Source organism: Theropithecus gelada, chromosome 8 (assembly GCF_003255815.1).
Source record: "Theropithecus gelada isolate Dixy chromosome 8, Tgel_1.0, whole genome shotgun sequence".
Lineage (NCBI taxonomy): Eukaryota > Metazoa > Chordata > Mammalia > Primates > Cercopithecidae > Theropithecus > Theropithecus gelada.
In genome coordinates, this window is record NC_037676.1 from 50,030,800 (window position 1) to 50,056,471 (window position 25,672).

Consider the following 25,672-nt stretch of genomic DNA (forward strand, 5'->3'; position numbering starts at 1 on the left):
TTATTAGGGGGCCAAGACGGGGAAAGAGGTTAACTATGGCTCTAACTAAGTCAGTAGCACACGGGACCCTTGTACTAATCAACCTGTTCAATATCTTGACTACAATGGCACATACACGTGACAGAATTACACAGAACTCGCTGGGTGTGGTGGCTCATGCCTATAATTCCAGCACTTTAGGAGACCAAGGCGGGCAGATTACTTGAGCCCAGGAGTTCAAGACCAGCCTGGGCAACATAGTGATATCCTGTCTCAATTAATTAAAAAAAAAAAAAAAAAAATTTTAAAAGCGCCGGGTGCAATGGCTCACGCCTGTAATTCCAGAACTTTGGGAAGCCGAGGCAGGTGGATCACTAGAGCCCATGAGTTTGAGAACAGCCTGGCCAACATGGTGAAACTCCATCTCTACTAAAAATACAAAAATTAGGCCAGGCGTGGTGGCTCACGCCTGTAATCCCAGCATTTTGGGAGACCAAGGTGGGCAGATCACTTGAGGTCAGGAGTTCGAAACCAGCCTGGCCAACATGGTGAAACCCCATCTCTACCAGAAATATAAAAAAAATTAGCCGTTTAGTGGCGAGCGCCTGTAATCCCAGGTACTCAGGAGGCTGAGGCAGGAGAATCACTTGAATCTGGGAGGCAGAGGCTGCAGTGACCTGAGATGGAGCCACTGCACTCCACCCTGGGCGACAGAGCAAGACTCCATCTCAAAAAAAAAAAAAAAATTAGCCAGGCGTGGTGGTGCATGCCTATAGTCCCAGCTATTCAGGAGGATGAAGTGAAGAACTGTTTGAATCTGGGAAGCAGAGGTTGCAGTGAGCCAAGAAAGTACCACTACACTCCAGTCTGGGCGACACAGCAAGATTCTGTCTCAAAAAAAATAAAATGTAAAACAACTGCACAGAACTAAATACACCTACACAAATGTGTGCATGTTAAACTGGTGAGATCTAACAAAGCTCAGCGGACAACATCAATGTTAACGCCCGCCATGCTGTTGTGCTGTAGTTGGGAAAGATGTCCTGGGGAGGGCCCACAGGTCCCTCTATATTATTTCTCACTACTGTATGTGAATTCAGGATTGCTTAAGAGTTCAAAGAAATAATCAGGCATTGCTGGTTAGACTTAGTTTTTGAATAAAGAAAATCAAGTGAAGCCAAGCAATACCTTCTTCCATGGACTTAGTGAAGTTGCACAGAAGTGAGGACAACCCCTTCAGACATCCTGCCAGAACAGGTAGTTTGGGCTCTCTTACTGCTGATGTCATCTAAAAGGAAAGATTTAAGAAAATGTCATTACAAGAAAAAAATACAACCACGTCTACGGAAGCAGAATGTCATAAATTTTATCATACCTGGGTCTTAAGTTCACCCAGAAAAGCGCGGAACAGGTTTTCTGCATTATTTATCATCTCACTAGGATGAACTTCACCCAATAATCCTAGGAGCTCATATACTTTTTCTAAAACTGAAAAGAAAATTTTAGACAAGGGCTCAAACTACATTTAAATAAGTTATACTAACCAAAATGTATGAAGAAAATAAAATAATGTGAAGTTCAAAATTAATTTTACAATAAGATATATAAAATATAAAGCTTTTAGGGCTGCATTTTTTTCTAAGTTTTATGCAAATGTATTAATCATATTTGACATGTGAGTTTTCCATTTAAAGGAATAATTTTGTAAAAATTAACATTTTTAGGAAGGGAAGTCTTCACATGTTTTTTGGTTTCATTTTGGTTTATTTTCAGCAAAAAGGATTCATCTGTAAAACATATAAGACCTTGGTAGAGAAAATCTAAGTCTTACGCTAATAATTTGTTAATATTAATTTGCTAAACTATTTGAAAATAACATGTAAATGCATCTCACCTGTATCTGGTATTTTTTTTTTCAATGCAAGTTCTCCATAGAATTTACTAAATAATTCTCCAATTTTAAATTCATCCATGAGTCTAGAACTTCTAAAAGTCTGAAGTAACTAAAAGAATACAAATCAGTACATCAATGTAGTGTGGGAATCAAGAAAAATAAAATAATACAAATTAGCATTCTCTCTAAAGAGGGAAATAAAGGGATTCCTCTATCTCAGTGCCTCTGTACACAGCAAAGGTTCAGAATTAGGTGTGTCTCAAGGATTTACACTTGGTCTCTCAGGATTCACATCCACCCAGCTTATCTGGAAATTAGAGGTTGAGATGGGTGGTGTAAGAACACCAGAGGAAGAATACTCTAGGCTTAACTGTTACCTTCCCAAGAAACCAACATGACTAGAACCTTTCTCCCAGAAGCCTACAAAACCAAGGACCAACCAGAAACAAAGGAATTCTAAAATACAAATGCCAAAAAAAAAAACCAGAAACAGGTCACAGTGACCCCAACAACCACTTAATTGCAACATATCAACTGATTCCTGCTGGACACGGTAGCTCACGCCTATAATCCCAGCACTTTGGGAGGCCGAAGCAGGCAGATTACAAGGTCAGGAGTTCAAAACCAGTGTGACCAACATAGTGAAATCCCGCCTCTACTAAAAATACAAAAATTAGCCAGGCATGGTGGCACATGCCTGTAATCCCAGCTACTCAGGAGGCTGAGGCAGGAGAATCGCTTGAACCCGGGAGACAGAAGTTGCAGTGAGCTGAGATTGCACCACTGCACTCCAGTCTGGATGACAGAACAAGACTCTATCTCAAAAAAAAAAAAAGAAAAAAAAACATATGAACTCTTTCCCAGCGCTAAGATTTTAGGAAAAATCTCAGAGATACAAGGTGATCTTTCAGCAATTCCTAATAGCATTAGGTTTTGCCAAAGGCAGTAAGGGTGATAAATGAAAGAGCAATAAATTCTTTAGTCATTTTCCTATTTCATTCTGCTCACAACTCAGAATTCTTCTTTTACTGCCCAAAAGAGTCTGAGAACAAAAAGTCAGGGTACTGTCAGGTGATGGTTGGAAAATGTGCATATTACCCATACATCAGTGTGATTAGATCCTATCCTTCCCCAAACACATCACCCAAAATACAACTCAAAACTCTGACTTTCTTTTAAAAGTTATACGTTTAATATAAAATGCACGTACTTAAAAACATAATTACCTTAATAAGAAGGTCCAGGGCTGGAATTTTACATTTAGCAGCTCTATCTTTTGTATAAACACTGGTACAAGTATTCTAGGTTTAAAAAAAAAATAACCAAAATCATCAATAAGATATAAAAACTGAGACTCAGCAATATCTGAAACTACGTCTCTAAGAGGAGCAATATCAAAATTCAGTACTTAGCTGTGGAAAATATAACATTAGGCTGGGTGCGGTGGCTCATGCCTATAATCCCAAAACTTTGGGAGGCTGAGGTAGGCGATCACCTGAGGTCAGGAGTTCGAGACGAGCCTGGCCAGCATGGTGAAACCGTCTCTACTAAAAATATAAAAATTAGCTGGGCATGGTGGCACACGCCTGTAATCCCAGCTACTCAGGAGGCTGAGGGAGGAGAATCACTTGAACTCGGGAGACAGAGGTGGCAGCGAGCCAAGATTATGCCACTGCACTCCAGCCTGGGTGACAGATCAAGACTCCGTCTCAAAAAAAAAAAAGAAAAGAAAAAAGTATTCACCAGACTCCGTGGTTTGTGTCTGCAATCCCTTTGGGGATTACAGTGTGGTTCATGCCTGTAAGCAATTTGGAAGGTGGAGACGGAAAGATCACTTAGTGTGGTTCATGCCTGTAAGCAATTTGGAAGGTGGAGACGGAAAGATCACTTGAGCCCAAGAGTTTGAGACCCAAGCCTGGGCAACAAGGTAAAACCCTGTCTCTACAAAAAAAAAAAAAACACACACAAAAATTAGCTGGGCATAGTAGCACATGCCTGTGGTCCCAGCAACTTTGGAGGCTGAGGTGTGAGAATCACCTGAGCCCACGAGATGGAGGATGCAGTGAGCCATGATCACACCACTGCACTCCAGCCTGGATGACAGAGCAAAACCCTGTCTCACAAAATACAAATAAATAAACAATAAAAATACAAATACAAATTATTATTATTATTTTGGAATGGAATTTCGCTCTTGTCGCCCCGGCTGCAGTGAAGTTATCAAGAAGCCGTCAGGGCCCCAGGGAGCCCAAGGTGCTACTGCCACCTCCTCAGGAAAGAAATTATCAAAGTAGTTTCTCTGACAAAGGCCTTAGCTTACTAAATCTAAATAACTAATGGGCAACAAGAGCAAAACTCCATCTCAAAAAAAAAAAAAAAAAAACTAATGAAGAGCCCACTTCATTTGTAACACAATGAAGCAGAAATAAGCAAATTCCCCAATAAGGAAAATGTTTTATCTTTAAAATAAAAATCCAAGTTCCTTACACCATAAGTTAAAACAGATGTTGATATATAATGTAATAAGGTATGTTTTTTTAATGCTTACCTTAATTTCAACACAGTAAGGCGCGATCTTCTGGCCCATTTTTTCTAAGAAAATACATAAAAACTTTAGGATTTCTTCTCTACATTCACGAAACTGTAATGAAAAAGATACATATTGTAAATATGGGTAACAGGAGTCACTCCAGGAATATACAAGAAAAGCAAAACGAAAATTGTCAACTTACTTCAATACTGTTGAGTGACTTCCGGACAAATACAAGCAAACCGAAATCTCTGGAAAAAACTAAAGATGTCTGTAATGCTGTTCAAAAAAATAAGTAAGCAAGTTAAGAGAGTGCCAAGAGCATCATGTAAACCACTTCTAAAGGGGCTGCAATGATTCTTTTTTTTATTACCACTTTTTTTTGAGACCGAGTCTCACTCTGTTGCCCAGGCTGGAGGGCAGTGACCCTGGCTCACTGCAAGCTCCGCCTCCCAGGTTCACGCCATTCTCCTGCCTTAGCCTCCTGAGTAGCTGGGACTAAAGGTGCCCGCCACTCTGGCTAATTTTTTTTTTTGTATTTTTAGTAGAGACAGGGTTTCACTATGTTAGCGAAGATGGTCTCAATCTCCCGACCTCGTGATCCACCCACCTAGGCCTCCCAAAATGCTGGGATTACAGGCGTGAGCCACCGCGCCTGGCCAAGGATGGAATGGTTTTCAAGGCAGCCTTATAAATATAAAACACTAACCCAAGGTTGCTATATTAAAACAAAAAAAGCAGAAAATTCTAGACAATGTTCCACAGGGAAGCAGTAGGCAGAATAATGGCCCCAAAGATGCCTGCATCCCAATCCCTGGGGTCACATCTTGTGAATATGTAAAATGTATATAGCAAAAGGAAATTGAGCTTGCAGATGGAATTAAGGTAGCTAATCAGCTGACCTTAAAATGGGAAGATCATACTGGATTATCCAGAGAGCCCAATGTAATCATACAGGCCTTTAAAGTAAGGAGATGAAGAAGAGTTGATCAGAGAGACAGGAAGTTGGGAAAGCAGGAGATTCCAAACCTCTGTTTGACATGCTGTTGCTGGCCTTGAAGACCAAGGGAAGGGAGCTGTGATCCAAGGAAAGGGGACAGTTTCAAGAAGTATGGAATGTCAGAGACCTCAATCCTATAACCTGAATGAATAAGGCAATGGATCCTCCCCAAGAGCGTTCAGAAAGAAAGCAGCCCTGCGTGGTACTTTGGTTCTAGCTTGGTGAGACCTGTGTGGGATTCTGACTCACAGAATCCCCGTTACAGTGGGAACTGTAAGAGTAACAGACCTGTGCTGTTTTAAATTACTAAGCTTGCAATAATTGTTACAGCAGCAATAAGGAACTAATACACTTCCCCTGGAATCTCTCAAGTGAAAGGAGGTATGTCATGAATGGAAGGTAAACTTGGAAGTGCTTTAGATACAAGTTACTAAACAAACAAAAATGAATGCTAAATTTGAAACCCTAAGAAGAGAAAGTAACCACACAATGTTAGTTTTTTGTTTGATATTTCCCCATTGTTAACATATTCTTGACAACAAATAGAATATATAGAATTCATGTATATAGCTTTTTTTTTTTTTTTTTTTTGAGACGGAGTCTTGCTTCATTGCCCAGTCTGGAGTGCAGTGGCACAATCTCGGCTCACTGCAATCTCCCTCTCCTGGGTTCAAGCCATTCTCCTCTCTCAGCCTCCCGAATAGCTGAGACTATAGGCACTCGCCACCATGCCCAGCTAATTTTTGTATTTTTAGTAGAGACAAGGTTTCACCATACTGGTCAGGTTGGTCTGGAACTCCTGACCTCAGGTGATCCACCTGCCACAGCCTCCCAAAGTGCTGGGATTACAGGCATAAGCCACTGCACCGTGCCACATACAACATCTTGTTTAAACTGTTTTAAGTTATTCCTACAACATATTCACTCCTAGACCCTCCGGAAGAAAATCTCACCTTTTAATAGGGCACAACATCAAGAGGTCTGCACACTCGTGTTTTAAAGAAGGAATACGGGAGTTTCCACACAACGAAATACTCGATTATTTAAAGTGCTAAAAAGAGGCACTTTTACCACAGAGAGGAAAAAGTTCGCACCCAGGCATTGCTAAAGAGTTAAAAGAACATGACTTCAATTGTATTTCTTCAATTTTTCTCAAGGTAGGAACAGTAAATATAGGGTTTTCGAAAAGGTACTGGTGGGATTAGGCGAGATTCAGGTGAAAGAAAATACTTTCTCTTGGCCGGCCCCAGTGGCTCATGTCTGTAATCCCAGCATTTGGGAGGCCGAGGCGGGCGGATCATGAGGTTAGGAGTTCGAGACCAGCCTGACCAACACGGGGAAACCCCATCTCTACTAAAAACACAAAAAAATTAGCCCGGTGTGGTGGCGCGCGCCTGTAATCCCAGCTACTCGGGGGGCTGAGGCAGGAGAATAGCTTGAACCCAGGAGGCGGGGGTTGCAGTCAGCCGAGATCGCGCCACTGCACTCCCGCCTGGGCGACAGAGCCAGACGCCGTCTCAAAAAAAAAAAAAAAAAAAAAAAAAAAAAAAATTTCTCTTGCCCTCCCCCCCAACTCTGTATAGCAAGGATTGCCAAATTAGGGGTCGTTTTCACCAACTTTGGCTTTAAAATATCTTTCTTCTAATACTAGGGAGTAAAAAGCAGTATGAAAAATCACTTTATACACACGCACAGAAATTCCCCCAAGAATCTAATCGCTGTACTTCAAAATACCGTCATCTAAACACAGAGAGAAGCGCCGGGCTGCCCGGCTCCAGAACGACTCGGGAAGCCAGGACCCACCCGCGGCCCAGCTCGGGCCGGTACCCACCCAGAACCGCGGGGCTGCTGCTCAGGACGCATTCCTGCCCCAGGCCGCGGATCAGCTGATGACCGGCCAGGGCAGCACCGCAGCGGTCCGCGGCGGACAAGGTCTCCTGCAGCCGCAGCAGGGAGCAACGCACACCGGCTCCGGAGCCCGCCATGCCGCCGAGTCCCACTCCCGCGCGTGCGCCCGCTCAGCCCGGACCCGGAAATGCTCCTACGCGCCGGGGCGGGGCTACGGGGCGCGGCGGCAGGAACTTTCCCGGGGACCCCTGCGGGAAAGCCTGGCCTGTAGGCTCGCCTCTTTGGCCCTAATCAACATGGAAACTTAAGGAGAAACGCCATCCGTCGGTCTGACCTGCGGAAGTAGATTGGGTGGCTACTTGGTGTTGGACTTGGCTAAATAGATATCAGAGGCAAATAAAACAAGCGAAGGGCCTGGGTCAAGAGCTCCAAGTTTGTTCCTCGATAAAAAGTGACAAACGCGGTCGGGCGCGGTGGCGCCCGCCTGCAGTCCCAACACTTTAGGAAGCTGAGGCCGGAGGATTGCAGGAGTTCGAGACCTGCCTGGGCAACATAAGACCATCCCCGCCACCTCCCGTCCTTAATTTTTTTAATAAAAAAAATTTTTAAGTGACAAATGCATCTCTAATGTCCTTATTAATCAAAAACGCCTAAGGGATAAAGAAGCACATGCTCCCTAGCCAACGCTAACGGAACACACCCCGAGAACTCGTGCGGTCAGACCCACTTTTCCCGCGAAAACGCGGCCCCGCAGGAGGTCAGACTATCTAGACAGAGGGGTGCCGAGCGAGGCCTACTTCTGGCTTACGCGCGGGTGCTGAAGGAAGTAGCACTGTCCCCCCCTACTGGTGCGCAGTGGCGCGTCCCGGAGGCGGAGCCACGCACGAGCGTCGCTGTGATTGGTGAGGCCCCGCCAGGGGCGGAGACGACCTTGCCGCCGGCGGGAACTCTGGGTCCCGTGGTTTGGGAGCGCGACTGGCCAGGTGGACCTGGAGCCTGCGAGCGTCCGCAAGCCGCCGCCTTTCCCCGGTAACCGCGCGTCGGCAGGGAGGGCGTGGCGCGGAGCCGGCTGGATCGTCCGTGCTGCGGAGCAGGGCAGGGAAGCCGGGAGGCAGGCCCGGCCCGAGCTTGTCCTTGTCGCGCAGGTACCCCGAGCACCATGTCGTCCCCGGCGTCGACCCCGAGCCGCCGCGGCAGCCGGCGTGGAAGAACCACCCCAGCCCAGACGCGTGAGTCCCCCGAGCCGGGCCCACCACAGCCCCCGGCGCCGCCCCTTCTGCCCTCTCTTGCCGCAACTGGCAGCGCTGGGTGGGTGCGCGGGCCCCGGGCGCTCAGCCTCGGGCTGGGCGCTGCCACCTGGTGCGCACAGACACCCACAGCAGGCTGTGGCCTGGGTGCTGCTTAATTCGATTGCCCATTTGCCTCTGTTTGGTTTGGTTTAGTGGTGAGTCATAATGCCCCAAGGGACAGATAAATCCAGGGATACCGGCCCTAAAAGTTCATGGCCATCTTTTCTGTTTTGTGTGACACAAGCTCGAAGTGAGGATGCCAGGTCATCTCCTTCTCAGAGACCTAGAGGCGAGGATTCCACCTCCACGGGGGAGTTGCAGCCGATGCCAACCTCGCCTGGAGGGGACCTACAGAGCCCTGTCGCGCAGGACGTGTTATTTTCCAGCCCTCCCCAAATGCATTCTTCAGGTGCGTGTCTGAAGATCTAGGTTATGCTGTGCTTGATACACAGCTGATGCTTTATCTGCTCAGGTTTACTGTCTTTATTACAGTTGTCATAATGCCTAAAGCATCCCCTCTGCACATGAGTGAGCATATTCTGAACCAGAGGAGCTGAACAGAGTGCCGAAAATAATTGTTTTAGGGCTTAGTGAGCAGAATAAGCAGGTTCTTTGATGCTTTTCTTAATAGAACATTTAATAGTGCTCAGAATCTCAACCACCACAGGTTGCAATAAATACTCAAGTTTGCTGTGCGATTAGATGGTATAGGTCAACAGACAACATGCTGTAATTTCAGGTTTGATATACCACCAGAATTTCCTAATTTTGTTTTTATAGCTATCCCTCTTGACTTTGATGTTAGTTCACCACTGACATATGGCACTCCCAGCTCTCGGGTAGAGGGAACCCCAAGAAGTGGTGTTAGGGGCACACCTGTGAGACAGAGGCCTGACTTGGGCTCTGCGCAGAAGGGCCTGCAAGTGGATCTGCAGTCTGACGGGGTGAGTATGCAGTCTCCTGAAACCATCTTATGGCGGATATCATGTGGGTAACTCCATTTTCATGATTCTGTCATGTTTTTCTGTGTAGGCAGCAGCAGAAGATATAGTGGCAAGTGAGCAGTCTCTAGGCCAAAAACTTGTGATCTGGGGAACAGATGTAAATGTGGCAACATGCAAAGAAAACTTTCAGGTGAGCTATATGTATTAAAATTACTTTGAGCTCTGAAAATGTTGGGAGACCGTGCTTATAACCTATATCGAAGTAACCATAATGACTAGAAGGGCCACCTGTGGTGGCTCACACCTATAATCCCAGTACTTTGGGAGGCCAAGGTGGGACGATCACTTGAGGCCAGGAGTTTGATAGCAGCCTGACCAATATAGTGAGACTCCATCTCTAAATTAAATTTTAAAAAAGAAAAAGGAAGAAAAATATTTATTTCTGTCTCCTGATAGAGACATACTCCTAACTTTGTGTGTTTTTAGTAGTTGCCTGTTCCCAAATGCTATATGCCTGATATGTTTTCTCTCCACTTAAAGAGATTTCTTCAGCGATTTATTGACCCTCTGGCTAAAGAAGAAGAAAATGTTGGCATAGATATTACCGAACCTCTATACATGCAACGACTTGGGGAGGTAATCAGATACTCTTTAAATTCAAGTTGTGTGTTTTAAAATAGTTAGCAAAATATAACTTGTTCATTTTTATCTTGTAGATTAATGTAATTGGTGAGCCATTTTTAAATGTAAACTGTGAACACATCAAATCATTTGACAAAAATTTGTACAGACAACTCATCTCTTACCCACAGGTAAGAATTTAGCTTTGACCTTGATGAATTTTAGTAACTGTCCAGAAAGAATGTTTCCAGATAACACAAATTCCTCGGTAATGAAGATAGTATGCACAAACACTAAGAAAACCATGTATCATCTCCTTTGGATGGGTGTGGTGGCTCACACCTGTAATCCAAGCACTTTAGGATGCTAAGGCAAATGGATCACTTGAGGTCGGGAGTTCGAGACCAGCCTGGCCAACAAAGTGAAACCCCATCTCTACTAAAAAATACAAAAATTAGCCACACGTGGTGGTGTGCACATGTAGTCCTAGCTACTCGGGAGGCTGAAGCGGGAGAATCACTTGAACCGAGGAGGCGGAGGTGCAGTGAGCCGAGATGACGCCACTGCTCTCCAGCCTGGGCAACACAGTGAAATTCCATCTCAAAAAAAAAAAGGATCATCTCCTTTAAGATGAACTTTTTTTTTTTTTTTTCACATTTTAATGTTCCTGAAAGTGGGATTTGTATTACTATCAATGACAGGTTATGGTTTACTGGGCAGTGTTTCTCATGTAGAAAAATGATGAATCTAACAACTATAGCTTCTTGGGTTTCATGAAGTAAGTTATCTTAAATGGAAATACTTTAACTGAATTGCATACTTCCTGCCGCTTTAAAAGAATATACTTATTGTACTGTAGACTGACTTTTTGGCCTCAGGTCAGTTTTTATTCATGAAGTATCAGCTCTGTTGACTCTGGGTGTGGTCTTTGAGGCAAGCAGACCTGGTTTTTGAATCTTGATTTTGCTGATTACTGGCTGCATAGCTTTAGTCAGGTTCCTTAGCCAACCAAAAGCTGTTTCCTCATCTGTAAAATGGGAACCATATGTTAACAAATTTGGATAAATATGATTTAACTTACTTTGGTGTCACCGGGTGCGGTGGCTCATACCTGTGATCCCAGCACTTTGGGAGGCCAAGGCAGGCGGATCACCTGAGGTTGGGAGTTCAAGACCAGCCTGACCAACATGGAGAAACCCCATCTCTATTAAAAACACAAAATTAGCCAGGCGTAGTGGCACATGCCTGTAATCCCAGCTACTCAGGAGGCTGAGGCAGGAGAATTGCTTGAATCCCAGAGGCAGAGGTTGCAGCAAGCCGAGATCATGCCATTGCACTCCAGCCTGGGCAACAAGAGCAAAACTCTGCCTCAAAAAATAAAAATAAATAAATAACTTACTTTGGTATCATTTCATTATAGAAGGAAAATAATGAAAGCGTGAGGTCAAAATTTTTTTCCCTTCTAATAGGAAGCATAAAATACGCCCGTATACATCAAAAAGGCACTTTTATATAAATTATCAAATTTAACCCAATTGAGAATATGCGGAGATAGATAGTTCAGCATACCTAAATTTGAAAACAGCACGTGCATGATTCTTTAGGGTAATACTTTGGGGGCATGACTTGCATGATTCTTTAGGGTAATACTTTGGGGGCATGACTTGCATGATTCTTTAGGGTAATACTTTGGGGGCATGACTTGTTGTCTTGTTTTTATACTTTGCTAATCTGACGTGCCTTTATTGTATTTAACACTGAGATATGAATACAAATACATCTTCATATTTATTTTTACAGGAAGTTATTCCAACTTTTGACATGGCTGTCAATGAAATTTTCTTTGACCGTTACCCTGACTCAATCTTAGAACATCAGATTCAAGTAAGACCATTCAACGCATTGAAGACTAAGAATATGAGAAACCTGAATCCAGAAGGTAATGTATTTTTCATAGGATTACTTTTGTTGAAGGAAAATGCCTTACATGAAAATAGCCTTGTTTCATCAGGAAACTATGAAAGAAGTAATCGGTAGTGGTAGTCAAGGTGATGGATTATAAATTGTCAAAATAATACAGATTCAGTTATCCTGTATACTTATGAACCTCATATACTTTTTGAATTTAATTGAAGTTTCTGATATAAGAGATTGACTATTGGCTGAGCGTGGTGGCTCACGCCTATAATCCCAGCACTTCAGGAGAACAAGGCAGGCAGATCACCTGAGGTCAAGAGTTCCAGACCAGTCTGGCCAACATGATAAAACCCCTTTACTAAAAATACAAAAATTACCAGGGCGTGGTGGCACGCGCCTATAGTCCCAGCTACTCTCGGGAGGCTGAGGCAGGAGAATCACTTGAACCCGGGAGGCAGAGGTTGCACTGAGCCGAGGTTGTGCCATTGCACTCCAGCCTGGGTGACAGAATGAGACTCTGTCTCAAAAAAAGAAAAAAAAAATAGATTTTAAAGACTTGAGGATCACTTGAGGCCAGGAGTTTGAGACCAACTTGGGTGACTTAAGAGACTCCAAGAAGAAATTAGCAAGGCACAGTGGCTCATGCATGTAATCCTACCACTTTGGGAGGCTGAGGTGATGGGCTTACTTGAGCCTGGCAGCTTGAAGCTACAGTGAGCCGTAATTGCACCACTGTACTCCAGCCTGGGCAACAGGTTAAAACCCCATCTCAACAACAGCAAAATTGTAGAGGTCTCATGAATCAGTGGCAGGATAGGGTGATCTTCATGGCTAGCAGTGGCTAACTACAGGCCAGAACAGGGCAGCTCATCTGAAACCAGCAGGGGAAATTAGTTGGGGGCAGTGGAACCTTCAAAGGGGAAAAGTTGTCTGTCAGGAAAGGTTCAAATAATAAAGGAAATAAGCAAGAGTGAAAGATCAGACCATCTAAGGGGTTCTATGTGGATAGTAATGACTGTAAAGTATAGAGGAATTTTTCCTCTGCCAGGTGCTCTTACTAGTCTTGAAGTACACTGTCACATTCAGTCCTTGGCTCTGGGGTAGGTCCTGATACCACCCCATTCTATAGAGGACACAAAATGTGCACAGAGAGGCTCGGGTTGGGTCTCAGTCCAGGCTGTCTGGCTTTTTTCCTGATACAGCAGGGTGTCATAAAGGAGGCTGGGTGAGTGAGGCAGGAGGCAGGGAGGAGGGTAGTCAGACAAGAAGGGAGCAAGGGATGCCTGCTGGACAGGGACCAGAGGTTTGCTGGGCTTGAGAATCTCCTGAAGACACCCTGCAGACGACTGGACACAGAAAGGTCACCCTAGGCAGACTTGTGGGCACCCAGCACCTGCCTGTGATCCCAGCTATTCCTAGACCTCTGCACCTCAGATCAGGTGTGCTGACCTCTCTTCTCCCCTCACAGACATTGATCAGCTCATCACCATCAGCGGCATGGTGATCAGGACATCCCAGCTGATTCCCGAGATGCAGGAGGCCTTCTTCCAATGCCAAGTGTGTGCCCACACGACCCGGGTGGAGATGGACCGCGGCCGCATTGCGGAGCCCAGCGTGTGCGGGCGCTGCCACACCACCCACAGCATGGCACTCATCCACAACCGCTCCCTCTTCTCTGACAAGCAGATGGTGCGCAGCCACCCTGGCCCCCCAGGCTATGCTTTGCCTGTCTGTATCCTCAAAAGGCCGACTATAACTTGTCCCTCGGACCCCGAGCCTCACTTCCCGAATGGCATCCATCCCTCTCTGGTCTTGTGGGTTTCATTAGTGGCCTATGGGCTAAATACGCAGAGCACACGAAGGCCCTGCTTCAGGGCACTGTCCCTGTGCGGTTGCCAGTAGTACTGTGTTGTTAGAGACGTCATATTTTCATGGCCTAAAATGCTTCAAACATTTGAGATGAGAATACTTAGTTAAATGTCGTTCTGCGGTTTTTCCATTGGTAAAGGATGGAGGAATTTTTCTGAAATTTTTTCACAAATTTTATTGTCTAAGAAGTTTGGTCTTTTTCGGCTGGGCTTGGTGGCTCACGCCTGTAATCCCAGCACTTTGGGTGGCCGAGGCGGGCGGATCACAAGGTCAGGAGATCGAGACCATCCTGGCTAACGGTGAAACCCTGTCACTACTAAAAAAAAAAAATACAAAAAAATTAGCCAGGCATGGTGGCGGGCGCCTGTAGTCTCAGCTACTCGGGAGGCTGAGGCAGGAGAATGGCAGGAACCCAGGAGGCAGAGCTTGCCGTGAGCTGAGATTGCGCCACTGCACTCCAGCCTGGGCAACAGTGAGACTGTCTCAAAAAGAAAAAAAAAAGTTTGCCCTTTTTTCTCTCTATTCGTGAAACTGTAAGATGAAGTTACTAAAATGACAGAAATAAGTGAGGGGAAGGTAGAAAATTGCTTATTTACTGTGATTGTAACTGTAAAGATGTGGGAGGACAGAATTTGAGTTTTTCTGTGACAGTGTGTGCATGGTTTCTTTAATGTTGCATGGGACAGAGCTGGGGACAGAAAGGCAGGCACCTTGTTCCCCAGGAGCATATGGCCTCCTATTCTCAGAATCCTGCAGGCCCCCAAAGTGGCTTAGAGAAAAGCCCAGCAGCCTTAGGCCTCTCAGAGGGTACCTGGTTTGGAAAGGCCTTCCTCGACCCTGCTTTATGAAAAGCATCTCAGCTTCCCCCACCGCAGCTCCCTACATTCCTTCCCCTGTTTTGTTGCTGTCTGCTGCATTTGTCACTGTCACATGTTATGTGCTCATTTTTCTGTATATTATCTGCCCCTTCCACTCCATGAGGCAGGGAACATTGTTCACTATCGGATCCCTGACACCTAGGATGGGCTGTAGCACAAGCTGGGTGCGCCACAGATACCTGTTAGATGAGTGGATGCAGGCAGGGTTGTGAGGTGCGCAGGCATGCCCGACAGTGGGCCTTAAGAATGTGTGTTGCAGCCGGGCATAGTGGCATGCGCTTGTAATCCCAGCTACTCGGGAGGCTGAGGCAGGAGAATCACTTGAACCTGGGAGGTGGAGGTTGCGGTGAGCTGAGATCGCACCATTGCACTCCAGCCTGGGCAATAAGTGAAACCCCATCTCAAAAAAAAAAAAAAATGTATGCTGCTCTACCCAGGAGATCTAGAAGTAACTTCTAAAGCAATAATGAGAAACATGGACAAACATTTATGCGGGGATATGCACTGCAGCCTTACATGGCGAAAGCAGTACAAAGACATGCAGATTTTTGTCCTCCTGCACTCTCTTTGTGGCCCACATGTTCTCTGTTTGCTGCCCTTCAGATCAAGCTTCAAGAGTCTCCAGAAGACATGCCTGCAGGGCAGACACCACATACAGTCATCCTATTTGCTCACAATGATCTGGTTGACAAGGTTCAGCCTGGGGACAGAGTGAATGTTACAGGTAAGAGTGTAGGTTTGCACCAGCACTTTAGCATGTCTGTCTTGTTTTCAATGTTGTGCTTTAGTGAGTCATTGGACTCGGTCACAGGTCCAGTTCTGCCTGCAGTTGTCACTGCATGTCTTTGAGACTGTGGGGTATATCCCCACTTTATCTGCCACCTTTTTAACTGAGTACCACGGCCCAGCATCATGAAATTGTTCAGTTCTTCTCAAACTTGAATGTTGGAACTCATGGTTTGTGCGGTCACTCGCCTCTTGATATCTCAGTATCCTGGAGCTATGTGTGTCTCAAGTCAGTACTGTTGGCATCATGAGACAGCAGCCTCAGATAGGCTGGTATGGGTAGAGTTTGAGTTACGCCATTAGCTAAGTATTATCAATGCTGGAGTTGTAAGTAATTTTTACTTATTTCCCAAATGTGTAGCCAGGGGTTAACATTTGTTTGTTACAGAGAAGAATGAGTCACAGTGACTTGTTTCCATGTATAGAAGCTGAGGTTCAGGGATGCATAGACAGCAGTAGCTCAGATGCCACGGTAAATCAGGACCCAGGACTCCTTCTCTTGCTGCCACGAGAGTGTTCTTTGCACAGCACCACATGAGTGTGGCAGTCTTCCTTCCTTGAATCTGTAGAGTCACAATAGATTTTGGTTGGCGGCAAGGGAGTGTTGATGGCAGCACAGTTCTTCATTGATGGGCAAGGTGGCAACGGTCACAGAGTGCCTGAATCTGCTCCTGAGCGGAGAGCCTGGGGCACACCACGCATCGGCCTTTGTCTTCAGAGAGGCAGTGCTCTCCCTGTTTCTTCCCCAGTGTGAAGTCCCGCAGTTGTCACTGGCAGTCTTCTGTTGTAAAAGTACTTGTAGTCATTGAGAATTAAAATAATGCGTAGTCTTTAGTGAGTGACGTGCATATTTCCAGTCCTGCTACCCTGAAACCTTTGATAAAGTATTTAATCCAATATTTTAGTTTCCTCACCTACAAAGTGGAGTTAATGTGATGATACATGTTTGAGAGTATTTGGGGCCTAGGGGCTGTGGAAAGTGCTGTGTAGATATGAAATAAGTATCAATGCTGCTCTGTGAGATAAATCATCATGGGCCACTTTAAACATAGTCGTCCATCCCTAGCCTATATCGGAGTGAAGAATAGTGTGTATTCTAAGAATGCGTGTAAACTGGTTTGTTGTGTTAAATAAGAATTACACCAACCCACTAAATGAGCAAGACTCTGTGCCATTGTGTTGAGATAGCTGTAAGGGGGAAAGGCCGGACTTTCTCCAAAAGCTGCAGGAATCAGCCTAGAGTTAAAGGCTTCTGGTTTGAAATCCAGAAAAGACGAATATCAGATCAGACTTCTGTATGTGGGGAGCCTGCCTTCCAGAAGAATGCATGATTTGCATGCTTTTGTCAGGGGTGGTGGGCGGGGGGTGGGACCTAGTCTAGTTTTAATGGCTGGAGGATTTTAGCATTTTGTTGAAGTCAAGTAAGTGCTAAGCAGATTCTGTACACTCAACTTAGGGAAATAAAAATACTGCTTATTAAATACAACCACGAACCCAGCATTGAGCCAGAAGCACAGCAGCTCCATTTCACCCTCAGGGTGACTATGCCCGTGGAGGTGCTCATGTAGCTACAGTTGCCCTGGAGCACTGCTGACTAGTGGGCCCAGGTGAACACGTCCTCGGCTCTGTCATTTACAGAAACCTTGATTCTTTCTCTTTTTGTTTTGTTTTTGAGAGAAGAGTTTCGCTCTTGTTGCCCAGGCTGGAGTCCAATGGCACAATCTTGGCTCACCGCAACCTCCGCCTCCCAGGTTCAAGCCATTCTCCTGCATCAGCCTCCTTAGTAGCTGGGATTAAAGGCATGTGCCACCACGCCTGGCTAATTTTTATATTTTTAATAGAGACAGGGTTCTCCATGTTGATTAGGGTGGTCTCGAGCTCCTGACCTCAGGTGATCCGCCTGCCTCAGTCTCCCGAAGTTCTAGGAATACAGACATGACCCACCTGGGTTCTTTCGAGCTTGTCCGTTTCCTGCTGCTGTTTCCCCGCTTGCTCAGCAGGCGGGAGCTTTGCAATGTGGGTCTGAGTCCTGGGCTTGGGAGGGTCATTTAAGAGATGGTGGAGCTCACCTTTCCAGGGCCAGCCCAGTGTGGTGCCTCGCTCTGAAGTGCACCTGTTGCCTACGCTGGTTGCTGAGCCACTCGGAGGAAGATATGGGAAGGTAAAAGTGCATCTCCTGGTTGTGCCCTCAGGCATCTATCGAGCAGTGCCTATTCGAATCAATCCAAGAGTGAGTAATGTGAAGTCTGTCTACAAAACCCACATTGATGTCATTCATTATCGGAAAACGGATGCAAAACGTCTGCATGGCCTTGATGAAGAAGCAGAACAGAAACTTTTTTCAGAGAAACGTGTGGAATTGCTTAAGGAACTTTCCAGGAAACCAGACATTTATGAGCGGCTTGCTTCAGCCTTGGCTCCAAGCATTTATGAACATGAAGATATAAAGAAGGTAACAGTGGATTTTAAACTAGGGGTTGGGATTTACAGTTCTTTAGAATCAAATAGTATAAACATCCACTCCACCACTTAAGCCATTTGCCATAAAGGATGCGAGCTGTGGCCTGTTAGAGCAAGTGCTGGCAACCGGACTTGCCATTGGTTGAGGAGAGTCATAGCATTGTCTATCCTCATCTCTGCTCTAAACTTAAGTTTCTAAACAGAAGAGGCCACACAGTATCAGAATAGGGACAGGGACTTGCATGGCCATCATTCTGGCATAATGATGGGTGCTGATGAATAAATTGGTCAGTGCTAACTTAGAGCATATCAAGCACTTTCAGGAGCCTTTTTATACCTCCTGCGATTTCCTAATTGTAGTTCTTTATAAGAGAGAAAAGTACCTCTAAAGTTTAAACTACATCTCAGTTACTGTGCAGAAAATGAATGTTTAGACATGTCTCTGTTTGATTATTTAGGGAATTTTGCTTCAGCTCTTTGGCGGGACAAGGAAGGATTTTAGTCACACTGGAAGGGGCAAATTTCGGGCTGAGATCAACATCTTGCTGTGTGGTGACCCTGGTACCAGCAAGTCCCAGCTGCTGCAGTACGTGTACAACCTCGTCCCCAGGGGCCAGTACACTTCTGGGAAGGGCTCCAGTGCAGTTGGCCTTACTGCGTACGTAATGAAAGACCCTGAGACAAGGCAGCTGGTCCTGCAGACAGGTGCCCTTGTCCTCAGTGACAACGGCATCTGCTGTATCGATGAGTTCGACAAGATGAATGAAAGTACAAGATCGGTATTGCATGAAGTCATGGAACAGCAGACTCTGTCCATTGCAAAGGTGAGTCGCCTTCTCCACTGTGAATGTGGACATGTTTAAAATACGTGGACCCTTGAAAGACAGCGTATGTGGAACTGTGCTGTGCTACCTTGGTTCTAACTTGGGGAGATTGATACGTGCTTTTCACATCATATTTCAGCTAAATCTCTACATATCTTCTACAGGATATCATGTTTTGTCTTTATTGCTGTACTAGCCTTGAATTTGTCCTAAAGCTCTTGCAAGGTGCCTGCTTCCTGAGAAAGACGTGGTTATAGCACGCATTCATCTAAACTCAGTCCTTGGCATGAATCTGAGGACAAGGCTTATCCAGGTGAACTGCTGAAGTCAGTAAAGGCAACATGGCTCAGGCAATAGAAATGCTGTAGAGGGAATATGAGTTTAGTAGGTGGCCGGGCAAAGATGGTACTTGTTAATTGCCAGCGTCAGGGAGAGGCTTCTAACCGCACTGTTTTCTCTGATAGGCTGGGATCATCTGTCAGCTCAATGCACGCACCTCTGTCCTGGCAGCAGCAAATCCCATTGAGTCTCAGTGGAATCCTAAAAAAACAACCATTGAAAACATCCAGCTGCCTCATACTTTATTATCAAGGTATTAAAACAGATTTTTATTTTGTTCATTTGTAGAATATTCAGGGTGAGATTGAAAAGGAGCTACTAAGATTCAGCAACTGCTAATGGAAACTCTTCACTCTTATCAAGATGTTTCAAATTTGGTTGGTCAAGAGTTTTCACGACAAGGATGATGCGTGTTTTCATTTGATTTTGAAGCAGTTGGGATGTTTCCCTCCCACGCCATTTTCACATTGCTGTCACTCACTACCCTTAGTCCTAAAGCCACTGCTGAGAGTCAACAGAGAACAACTCTGTACCGTAGATGAGGCTCTGAAAAGTTAGATTTATTAAAGTGCAATCACATCATCTTCACTCTCAGCCCCACTACAAATATTGGACATTTTTCATAAATGGATTTTAGGTTTTAATTACTTGCTTTTTTTTTTTTTTTTTTTTTTTTTTTTTTTTTTTTTTTTTTTTTTTTGACAAAAGTTTTTTTCCCCAAAAAACAGTTGAATGTGTTTTCATTCAAATCTTTCCATTGTCAGCCAGGTACAGTGACTCACACCTGTAATCCCAGCACTTTGGGAGGCTGAGGTGGCTGGAGCACCTGAGTTTTGAGGCCACCTTGGGCAACTTGATGAAACCCCGTCTCTACTAAAATACAAAAAATTAGCCAGGCGTGGTGGTACATGCCTGTAATCCCCGCTACTCAAGAGGCTGAGGAGGCACAAGAAATGAGCCAATGGGAGTGGAGATTGCAGTGAGCTGAAATCATACCACTTCACTCTAGCTTGGGCTATAGAGTGAGACTGTCTCAAAAAAAAAAAAAAAACCCAACAACTTTCCATCGTCAAAATTATAGAAACCTTCCCCTAAGGGAAGTCTTCCTTTGACTCAGCTGATTGGTCCCCAGCCGTTCCCTGGGCTGACCTAAGGGCTAGGGACAGCACAGGGTGAGTGGGGTGAATGGATGGACACAAAGGCCCTTTCCACACCAGGCAAAGATGCTTCTCCTTGCGGGCGCTCACAGGATGCACATTCACTGCACATCTGTGGTGCTTGAGCAGTCTTTAGTATGTTGTTTGTAGGTGTATTGGTGTCTCAACTAGGAAAACAGTTTTTTGTTGTTGTTGTTTTGTTTTTTTGAGACAGAGTCTCCCTCTGTTGGCCAGGCTGGAGTGCAGTGGCGCGAACTTGGCTCACCGCAGCCTTCGCCTCCCAGGTTCAAGCAATTGTCCTGCCTCAGCCTCCCGAGTAGCTGGGATTACAGGCACGCGCCACCACTCCTGGCTGATTTTTGTATTTTTAGTAGAGACAAGGTTTCGCCGTGTTGGCCAAGCTGGTCTCAAGCTACCAACCTCAGGTGATCCAACCACCTCGGTCTCACAAGGTACTGGAAAAACAGTATTTTTACTTTGTTTTCTTAGGTTTGATTTGATCTTCCTCATGCTGGACCCTCAGGACGAAGCCTATGACAGGCGTCTGGCTCACCACCTGGTCTCACTGTACTACCAGAGTGAGGAGCAGGCAGAGGAGGAGCTCCTGGACATGGCGGTGCTGAAGGACTACATTGCCTATGCACACAGCACCATCATGCCGCGGCTAAGTGAGGAAGCCAGCCAGGCTCTCATCGAGGTAACCCTGCTGAAAAAAGGCTTACTGTGCCTGTAGCCCACAGCATTAATGTAATCGACCAATCATCTCCTTTAAAATATTAATTATTTTGTTAAGAATAACATACTGTTTTCTTCCTTTTTTTGAGATGGAGCCTGACTCTGTTGCCCAGGCTGGAGTGCAGTAGCGTGATCTTGGCTTACTGCAGCCTATGGCCTGTGCTTCCGGGTTCAAGCGATTCTCCTGCCTCAGCCTCCCTACTAGCTAGGATTACAGGTGCCCACCACCACTCCCGGCTAATTTTTGTATTTTTAGTAGAGACGGAGTTTCACCATGTTGGCCAGGCTGGTCTTGAACTCCTGACCTCAAGTGATGCGCCAGCCTCTGCCTCCCAAAGTGTTAGGATTACAGGCATGAGCCACCATGCCTGGCCTAAGAATAACATACTATTTTTTATAACTGTTTATTGTTTCCTCCCATATTACAGAATTGACTTTACCAAATGTTGCAAAAGGGGGAAATAGTTCATTTATGTAGGTAGTACACACACTTTATGTGTTTAAATACTTACAAGCATAGTGAATTTAAGATCAAAGACCTGGTTTCAAATAGAGGCAATACTACATAGTAATTTGGAAACTGAAAAAGTCATCCAGTTTCTGTAAGCTTCCTTTTGCTTGTAAAAAACAGATTGAGCAGTCTTTTAGGTTCGTTTTTCAGCATCCTTATACATGAACTGAAGTGCACAATGGCACATTTAGGTTATTCGAGCATTGTGATATTAAGAAAGTTCCTGGTGCTTTGATGAGCTTTACATCCTAACTGAGCTCCCAAAAATGCTAAGATGAAAGTTACAGACATTATGTAATTTTTTTGTGTGTCATAGTCTTGGGGGTTGTTCATGAAGAAATAAGACTGTGTCATCTGTATGTGAAATTGATACAACTTACCTTTGCAGCATTCTCCCAGCAGTCCTTATGTGCCCCATGTGAGCACTTTTCACAGACAGACCCTGATTCTCCCTATGAGTCGTCATAGCCTGCTCCTCTCCCCACATGCCACATTGCTTTCCTCTGCCATGCCATGCCCATCTCTGTTCTTCAGAGCTACATTAGATGCCACCCTCTCCAAGTATTCTTCCTGAGCATCTCCCAGTTGGAATATATTCACCCACCACTGCATGCTGAACGTTGACTTCTTCACCTGGGATTTCTGTGGTCTGTGTAGCCTCTACCACTTGATGAGCTCCAGGGCCCAGGACCATATCTGAGTTCCATTTACTTAATGGAAGCCTAAGTGTTCAAAATTCAACCACAAAACTAAAGTTGTTGTCACCAAGGAGGTTTGTTTTTGTTTTTCTACCTACAATAGGCTTATGTAGACATGAGGAAGATTGGCAGTAGCCGGGGAATGGTTTCTGCATATCCTCGACAGCTAGAGTCATTAATCCGCTTAGCAGAAGCCCATGCTAAAGTAAGATTGTCTAACAAAGTTGAAGCCATTGATGTGGAAGAAGCCAAACGCCTCCATCGGGAAGCTCTAAAGCAGTCTGCAACTGATCCCCGGACTGGCATCGTGGACATATCTATTCTTACTACAGGTTCGTTATTTTCAGGGAGCAGAAAAGCTTTTGAAAATTATTTCAATATGTATGTAGTTCATATGTCAGATTTAAGCTAACAGTTAAATCATTTGAAACAGAAGTTCTTAACCTTTTTTGGATTGGGACCCCTTTGAGAGTCTGATGAAAGTTGCCCTTTAATCTTATCTTGATATAGTTTTAAGGAGATTCTGTCTCTTCGACTGTCTGGGAAGTTTTGTTAGAGAAGTTGTTTGTTTCTTAGCAGCAGCTGCTTGCTGCACAGATGTGTATACTGTTTCCACGGAAAGCGACAGCTAGTGGCTTACAGAAAATTCCAAATAATTCAAAACTCATTCCCTTCAAATGTACTCAGCCCCTGTCCCCTTACCTTTCTAGATGATACTACTAAAGGAATATTTTTGAGAATTTGAAACATTTCATTTCATAATAGCAAAAATGTTTTCATTGATTTCTTTTTAAATCAGGGATGAGTGCCACCTCTCGTAAACGGAAAGAAGAATTAGCTGAAGCATTGAAAAAGCTTATTTTATCTAAGGGCAAAACACCAGCTCTAAAATACCAGCAACTTTTTGAAGATATTCGGGGACAATCTGACATAGTAAGTGTTTATATGTATTTTTTGTTTGATAGAACTTTCTCTTTTTCCTTAATATTGCTTTTGGGTTTTTTTCCTTTATTTATTAAATAATAAATATAGATAAGAATGAAGAAAAGGAAGATGAACCATAAGCCATCATCAAGAAATAATCACAATTAAAATTTTTGGCTGAGCGCAGTAGCTCACGCCTGTAATCTCATTTGGGACTCAGGCGGATCACTTGAGGCCAGGAGTTTGAAACCAGCCTGACCAATATGGTAAAACCCTGTCTCTATTAAAAATACAAAAATTATCTGGGTGCAGTGATGAGCACCTGAAATCCTAGCTACTCAGGAGGCTGAGGCAGGAAGATTGCTTGAACCTGGGAGGCAGAGGTTGCAGTAAGCTGAGATCCTGCCACTGCACTCCAGCCTGGGCAATAGAGTAAAACTCCATCTCAAAACAAAAGAAAAAAAATTGTTATGCCCCTTTTATAGTTGTTATAAGTTTGTTTTAGGAATGAAATATTTGAGTGTCATTTTGTAAGTAAGTAAGGTGAGTTGTTTAGTGAATAAAACTATGCAGGCTTTCAGTGCTGGTCCACTTTCCATCTCTATGTTGTCACTGAGAGGGCAGAGTTGATAGTTACAACATGGACTATACAGATGCCAAGTCTACCATATGGACCATCTGGCCACTCCACTGCTGATTTAGAGCATAAGGCATGTGTACAGCCACCAAAAAGAGAAAGATTCTGGGTTGTACTTTAACATTAAAATTATGGTGTCTCTAACAGGTAAAGGAGGGACTTGACATGTAAAATATTTATTTTCTTTCTCTTCCCCACAGGCAATCACTAAAGATATGTTTGAAGAAGCACTGCGTGCCCTGGCAGATGATGACTTCCTGACAGTGACTGGGAAGACCGTGCGCTTGCTCTGAAGCCTTGTGAGCAAGGAAGGCTGCCTGCATGTCCTGCTTGCTGCATGCCACACGGGTGTGGCCTGCATCTCAGTTGGCCGCCATCAGTGTAAATAGAGCTTAAAGTCGTGGTTTGGCTACATAAAAATTTTCTAACTTGGTTCAATATTTGTAGTGAAGTATCTGTTTTCTTTTTCTTTTTTTTTTTTTTCCACATTATAAATAAAAATACTATGCTGGCCGGGCACGGTGGTTCACGCCTTTAATCCCAGCACTTTGGGAGGCCGAGGTGGGTGGATCACGAGGTCAGGAGTTCAAGACCAGCCTAGCCAAGATGATGGAACCCATCTCTATTAAAGATACGAAAAATTAGCCGGGCATGGTGGCACACGCCTGTAATCCCAGCTACTCAGGAGGCTGAGGCAGGAGAATCGCTTGAACCCAGGTGGCAGAGGTTGCAGTGAGCCAAGATCACACCACTGCACTACAGCCTCAGCGACAGAGTGAGACACTGTCTCCAAGAAAAAAAAAATACTGCCGGGCGCGGTGGCTCAAGCCTGTAATCCCAGCACTTTGGGAGGCCGAGACGGGCGGATCACGAGGTCAGGAGATCGAGACCAGCCTGGCTAACACGGTGAAACTCCGTCTCTACCAAAAAAATACAAAAAACTAGCTGGGCGAGGTGGCGGGTGCCTGTAGTCCCAGCTACTCGGGAGGCTGAGGCAGGAGAATGGCGTAAACCCGGGAGGCAGAGCTTGCAGTGAGCTGAGATCCGGTCACTGCACTCCAGCCTGGGCGACAGAGCAAGACTCTGTCTAAAAAAAAAAAAAAAAAACTATGCCAATTTTCAAACATACTGTAGAGATTATTTTCAAGTGCCATTTTATAGTATAGCAACAGGGCTTTTACTCTGTGTATGCACAGATACAGTCTGGGGCATGGTTTCTCATGGCCATCATCAATATGCTTAAGGATTTGATGACAGGCATAGCCAGGGCATATCACCTCAGTAGTAAAGGGCTAGAGCCTCTCTTTTTTACAGCACTTTTTTTGTTTGTTTGTTTGTTTTTGAGACAGGATCTCACTCTGTCACCCTGGCTAGAGTACACTGGTACAATCATGGCTCAATGCAGCCTTAATCTCCTGGGCTCAGGTGTATGTCATCATGCCTGGCTGCTTTTTGTGTTTTTTGGTAGAGACAAGATTTCACCATGTTGCCCAGGCTGCAAGCTATCTGCCTGGGCTCAAGCGATCTGCCCACTTCAGCTTCTGGAAGTGCTGGGATTAGAGGTGTGAGCCACTGCACATAGCCTTTGTTTCATTTTTTACTTTTTATTTTTTGAGAGGTATAATTCTTTCTAGAGGTTTTTTTCTCATGGCTACTATTAGATCAGGAATGGGTGATTGGAGATTATTAGATTCTAGGTTAACTTCTACCCCTTTACCCTAATACATAAAACTTTTTCCTAAATAAATTATAGAAGGAATAATACTTGGTTATCTGGCATTATTTTTCATTAAGGAAAAAGTTTTACTAACCACTACGTTCATGGAAATTTG

General features: G+C 44.7%; 2 protein-coding genes across 8 annotated transcripts in view; one reads left to right on the forward strand and one right to left on the reverse strand.

Annotated features, from left to right (window-relative positions):
* PRKDC (protein kinase, DNA-activated, catalytic subunit) overlaps window positions 1-7,428 on the reverse strand; it is a 191,833-nt gene extending 184,405 nt beyond the window's left edge. For all 4 annotated transcript variants that reach the window (XM_025395192.1, XM_025395191.1, XM_025395189.1 and 1 more), the window contains exons 1-7: window positions 7,235-7,428; window positions 4,606-4,682; window positions 4,422-4,514; window positions 3,100-3,174; window positions 1,874-1,982; window positions 1,355-1,467; window positions 1,168-1,267 (exon numbers count right to left, since the gene is read on the reverse strand). In XM_025395192.1, the coding sequence (XP_025250977.1) occupies window positions 1,168-1,267; window positions 1,355-1,467; window positions 1,874-1,982; window positions 3,100-3,174; window positions 4,422-4,514; window positions 4,606-4,682; window positions 7,235-7,388 (721 nt within the window). In that variant the 5' untranslated portion in view covers window positions 7,389-7,428. The remainder of the gene's footprint in view (window positions 1-1,167; window positions 1,268-1,354; window positions 1,468-1,873; window positions 1,983-3,099; window positions 3,175-4,421; window positions 4,515-4,605; window positions 4,683-7,234) is intronic.
* Window positions 7,429-7,471: 43 nt separating this feature from the next.
* MCM4 (minichromosome maintenance complex component 4) lies at window positions 7,472-24,630 on the forward strand. 4 transcript variants are annotated; one of them, XM_025395194.1, is made up of 17 exons: window positions 7,472-8,280; window positions 8,397-8,480; window positions 8,785-8,949; window positions 9,321-9,484; window positions 9,573-9,674; window positions 10,025-10,120; window positions 10,201-10,296; window positions 11,906-12,044; window positions 13,491-13,711; window positions 15,373-15,493; window positions 17,748-18,007; window positions 18,474-18,839; window positions 19,304-19,431; window positions 20,825-21,032; window positions 22,383-22,611; window positions 23,079-23,212; window positions 24,041-24,630. In XM_025395194.1, the coding sequence occupies exons 2-17, from the start codon at window positions 8,411-8,413 to the stop codon at window positions 24,131-24,133; spliced, it is 2,592 nt and encodes an 863-aa protein (XP_025250979.1). In that variant the 5' UTR covers window positions 7,472-8,280; window positions 8,397-8,410; the 3' UTR covers window positions 24,134-24,630. The 4 variants fall into 4 exon arrangements, 3 of the variants coding, with proteins under 3 accessions (XP_025250979.1, XP_025250981.1, XP_025250978.1); XR_003120916.1 differs by having other exon boundaries at window positions 8,397-8,949; window positions 22,383-22,615; window positions 24,041-24,323; XM_025395196.1 differs by having other exon boundaries at window positions 8,397-8,953.
* Window positions 24,631-25,672: the final 1,042 nt, after the last annotated feature.

Bases quoted from the DNA above. Each gene is read 5' to 3' on its own strand.
- MCM4 (XM_025395193.1), top strand. From the start codon at position 8,706: ATGCCCCAAGGGACAGATAAATCCAGGGATACCGGCCCTAAAAGTTCA. The intron at 9,675-10,024 runs GTGAGCTATATG...CTCCACTTAAAG, and splicing joins CATGCAAAGAAAACTTTCAG to AGATTTCTTCAGCGATTTAT. The intron at 10,121-10,200 runs GTAATCAGATAC...TTTATCTTGTAG, and splicing joins ACATGCAACGACTTGGGGAG to ATTAATGTAATTGGTGAGCC.